The sequence below is a fragment of the Micrasema longulum genome, unplaced genomic scaffold, assembly GCF_059751315.1.
Source record: "Micrasema longulum isolate JH-2025_06_02 unplaced genomic scaffold, ASM5975131v1 h1tg001452l, whole genome shotgun sequence".
Classification (NCBI taxonomy): Eukaryota; Metazoa; Arthropoda; class Insecta; order Trichoptera; family Brachycentridae; genus Micrasema; species Micrasema longulum.
Window position 1 is genome coordinate 34751 of NW_028278638.1, and position 4903 is coordinate 39653.

At 42.4% G+C, this 4903-nt stretch overlaps 1 protein-coding gene across 1 annotated transcript; it reads left to right on the top strand.

The window, feature by feature from the left end:
* The first annotated feature begins 836 nt into the window (after nucleotides 1–836).
* LOC148275345 (uncharacterized) lies at nucleotides 837–2167 on the top strand. The gene is made up of 2 exons (XM_088235816.1): nucleotides 837–1358; nucleotides 1400–2167. The coding sequence occupies exons 1-2, from the start codon at nucleotides 837–839 to the stop codon at nucleotides 2165–2167; spliced, it is 1290 nt and encodes a 429-aa protein (XP_088091942.1).
* Nucleotides 2168–4903: the final 2736 nt, after the last annotated feature.

The window sequence follows — 4903 nt, forward strand, 5'->3', positions numbered from 1 at the left end:
AATTTGCCGGTTGATGCCGCCCGTCAATTAATAAATGCGTTTGTAGTGTCTAGAGTCGATTATTGTAATGGTATCTATGCAGGTCTACCAATGAACAAAATGACTCGCCTACAATCTGTATTGAATGCCGCAGCGAGACTTATTTTCGGAATATCTAAGTTCAGTCATATCACTCCACTACTTCGGGAACTACACTGGCTACGTTTTCCACAGAGGGTCGAATACAAACTCTGTCGGCTTATGTATAAGTCACTGCACAACTCGGCTCCGGAATATCTAAGGGAACTATGCATTCCAGATGAACTAGCTGACAGGCGTCTCACGCTTAGATCAGCTACGTCTACGGCGAGAGGAAAAGTTATTATACCTCTACGCAAACAGCGCACTAAATTTGGTGAACGCGCATTTGCGGTCGCAGGCCCTACGGCATGGAATGCTCTCCCAGCAGAGGTGCGAGGCTGTGAAAGTGAAGTGATGTTTCGGAAAAAACTTAAAACCCACTTGTTCTCTAAATCATTTGAATAAATCTGTAGCACGTGACAACAAAATAAATTATTTTAATTAAATTACAAATTTAAAAGCTTCAATTAAATTAACTCAACAATAGAATCACCATGTAAAGCGCCCTTGAGGTATTTTATTACGAAAATAGCGCTATATAAGTTATCCATAATTAATTAATTTAATTAATAGTGAAAACGGTCCTAGTGAGTGCTAAAGGACCGTCGCGTGATGACGCGCTAAGTGAATTGGTGAAATTTAACTTCAAAGTGGATTCGATCGAAATCACGCCTGCGCCGCGGATATGTGCCGCAGAAAAAAGAGCGCTGGATATAATGCGTAACTCCACGAAGCAGCTTCCCGCAGGCCGGTGGGAAACGGGCCTGCTATGGAGTTCAGACAGCGCATCGCTCCCCTACAACCGAGAAGCGGCAGAAAAACGCCTCTACTCGTTGGAAAGAAAATTAAAAAAGAACCCGGTACTTGAAGTTGCGTACCGGGCTAAAATCAACGAGTATAAGGAAAAGGGATACGCCGTTGAGTTATCCAGGGAAGAAGAGGCGCGAAAAAACACAAGGAAATGGTTCCTGCCTCATTTTTCGGTATGCAATCCGAACAAGGTTGGGAAAATTCGGGTCGTGTTCGACGCGGCGAGCCCTCACAGGGGTGTGTGCCTCAACGACCACTTACTGACGGGACCGGACTTGCTCACGTCACTAGTTGGGAACATACAGAGGTTCCGAGAGGGTGGCGTAGCTATTGCCGCCGATATAAAGGAGATGTTTCTCCGCATAAAGATGACACCTGATGACGCGATGTCACAATTGTTTTTGTGGCGTCGAAAACCGAACGAAGCAGTGAGGACCTTCGCTTTCACATCCATGATGTTCGGAGCCAGGTGTTCTCCGAGCAGCGCCCAGCGGCGAATGCTGAATCATTCCCGGAGGCAGCGCGGGCGGTACATGAGAAAATGTACATGGACGATTATCTGGACGCCGTGGACTCGACTGCGGAGGCTGCAAAATTGGTGAAAGACGTCACGGCCCTCCTGCTGACGGGGGGCTTTGAAATGACGGGATGGGCGTCAAACAACGCCGAGGCATTGTGCTCGGTCCGCGACGAGGATCGAGCCAAGACGGCTATCATCATTGGCGAGGCCGCCACTACGGAAAGAGTACTAGGCGTGCGGTGGGACCCGCACGCAGACTATTTAGTATTCAAGTATAACCAAGAGGGCGGTGACGAACCTGAATGGCCTACAAAGAGGCGGATGTTGGGAGCCGCCATGAGGGTCTTCGATCCAACGGGATTTATTGGATGCATAACAGTGAGGGCTAAAATACTGTTACAAGCCGTGTGGCGGTCGAACATACAATGGGACGAGGCTTTGAAACCAGAACACGTGCAGAGATGGCGCGAATGGCGGCAGTTACTAGCCGAAAGTAACTGCGCAATACCGAGGTGTTGTATCAACAGGAAGGCGGAGGAAATAACAATGCACGTCTTCAGAGATGCCTCGGAACAAGCCTGCTGTGCGGTGGCATATTTTGTGCACAGGGCGGGCACTAGCTTCATTATGAGCAAATGTAAAGTAGCGCCGCTAGAGCCTTTATCGATACCGCGCCTCGAGCTTCAGGCGGCGCTACTCGCCGCGCGGTTAAGCTAGGGTTTCCTAGGACAGCGGTGCCCGCATCTTAACGGCCGTAGTGAACGGTGATGCGGTGGACAGCCGTCGTAACGTCGACTTAAGAGTGGTTTCCTAGGGAAACGGTGTTAAATGGTGTTGATAACACCGTTTTCCTAGGAAACCACACTCTAGTCACCGTTACGACGGCCATCTACCGCATCACCGTTCACTACGGCCGTTAAAATACGGGCACCGCTGTCCTAGGAAACCCTAGCTTTAGCGACGAGTATAAAGAGGGAAAGCCGTATGAAAATTAAAAGAACTATATTCTGGACGGACTCGAGCACGGTTGAAGTTGAAGCATTCAACGTTCGTAGCGAACCGACTCGGGGAGATCGATGAAATCGCCGGAATAAACGGTTGGCGCTGGGTACCGACAAATTATAAATCTTTACTAAAAAAAAAAAAAAATTATCAATAAAGATAATTAACAAAACATTCTGACAGTTATAAACTTCAAACCTCAATTGAGAGCCAAAAGTAGTATGGAATCATAGAATTAAGAATAGTCCAGAAACAGATCCTTTCTCTTCCTTAATCTCTCCTCCTTTCCTCTTTCCTCTTTTTTAGAATCATATCTGAATACATCGGACTGTGTCCAATAATTCCCCACTATGCCCTACTTTCGCCGCGCGCATTCGTGATGTCGCCGCGTTATGTTGCACGATGTGAAAAATATAATCATAACACAAATGTAAAGTAAAAAAAAAAAAAAGCAATCTGTTAATTTCTCTAAAATTTTATTGTGCACGCGGGAACATTGATTGACACAACAGAGTAGATAAGTAAAGGGTCATTTAATAAGAGTAATTTAATTAATGAACTTTGAACTTAAAATATAAAACAAATTTTATTTTACATAAAATGGATATTTTTATATCATGTTAAATAATATTTGATGTTTTGAAGATAGTGTCGGTCAAATGTCCACCACAGAGTTGTTTAATCCGAGATCCAATTTTCATTAGTTCTCTCATTAGATGAGCAAATTAAGGTAAAAAAAATTACTACCCTGGCAACACTAACGTTTTCGTTTTCCATTTTGTTTCTTCGACAATCTGACATTTAAGTAATGCATTTGTTATATACACATTCATTTGCTAATTACACATGAAATGTGATTGCATCCTGTTTCTCTAAGATCCTAGCAGTATTTCTACACTTTAAAAGGACACAACACGGCATAGTTGAATTCGAATCAGGAGTTGGATCGGGTTGTGGTCCCGTGGCTAGTGTCTCGGACTCACGGACCAAAGGTCCGTGGTTCGAATCCCACTCTACCCCAACTTGATTCCATTTTCTAATAGTGAGTTATGTACAACTCGTTGAAAATGGCCCTCAAAATTAAATATTTGGGTAAATCATAAGAACGCAAATATTTCTTTTTTAAAAAAAAAAAAAAAAAAAGAGTTGCGTACTGAGCGACGACAAAGAAACTAACGGGTCAAAACGTAAACCTACTCATTTATGGGTAGTTTAGTCGGCTTCTGTTTGATGTGCGTATGCGGTTTCTGGACTATTTTTAATTCTATGCATGGAATATTTTTTTAAATAATTTTTACGTTCAATGTGATCCAAAATGCAACTTTTTAGACCCCTTTCACTTTGACGTCTAAAAAAAATAAATTTCATGCATCATCAGCCCACGCTAATGTTGATTAATAAAGTCGAATTTTTCCAAAAATTTGTTATTTTTTCGTCATCCGACAAGCTTATTGAGTGGTGTGATAACTAATTAATTCTTAATATTACGAATTTTTAGGCCTCTGACAGAAAATGGCTTATCGCGTACCACGTGTGCTGTTTCTTGCCCAATAAATCTTAGGCTATTTTATTTGCCGTTCGTTATTGGTCAGATGAGGCCCGATGGGCCAATTGACTAAGGCCGGGTGGGCCGAATGACTTAATTTTCTGACAAGCAACAGTGGGCCATGAGTATTATAAATGTGCAATTTGATGCAATTGATTTTGTCGACAATTCTCGTCTCAGCCTTACACAATGTACAGATTTGACCACATGCATTTCGACAGCATTTGCCCTACTTTTATCCTTGTTTTGACAATTCCTCGATAGAGCCTGTGGACATCACCAGGGCCTCGATTATGATGGGAAGATAAAGACGTCCCATCTTCACCTTGACGGTATAGTTGAAGATAAATTCCCTCTAGCAATCGCTAAGATCACAAAGATATACTACCGACCCCCCACCTTTAAGTTTTGGAGAGGTACATCGATATGAAACAAGGGGAAGCGTACGTCATAGGACACATATCTTTAGTATGACGTCATAGTTGAAGATAAAAGTTTCCCGACCGACTAAAGGTAAACTATCGATACCCCCACCATCATGTTTTGATGCAAGTACATTCGGTTTATACCGACGGGTCTAGAACCCCTCGATACGTTTATCTACGCATTAAATGTGTCAAAAATTTGCTCCACCGAGCAATTTTTCCTGTAATTATGATTTATTAAAAATATAAATCGTTTTGAGGTTGGCACTTTTTTTCTTAAAAACCTATTAAAATTATGAGAGAAATATGTCAATTTTGAAGTCGAATTAATTTTCGACATGACTGTCACTTTAATAAAACGAACGCCTAGATGTGAAAATGATGTCGCTAGGTTCTGTCCTATTAACAAATAAGAGTATCTAGGCGTTAGAAAGTTACCACTCTAAAAAAATGATTTAGTTATTATATTTTTTCCATCTG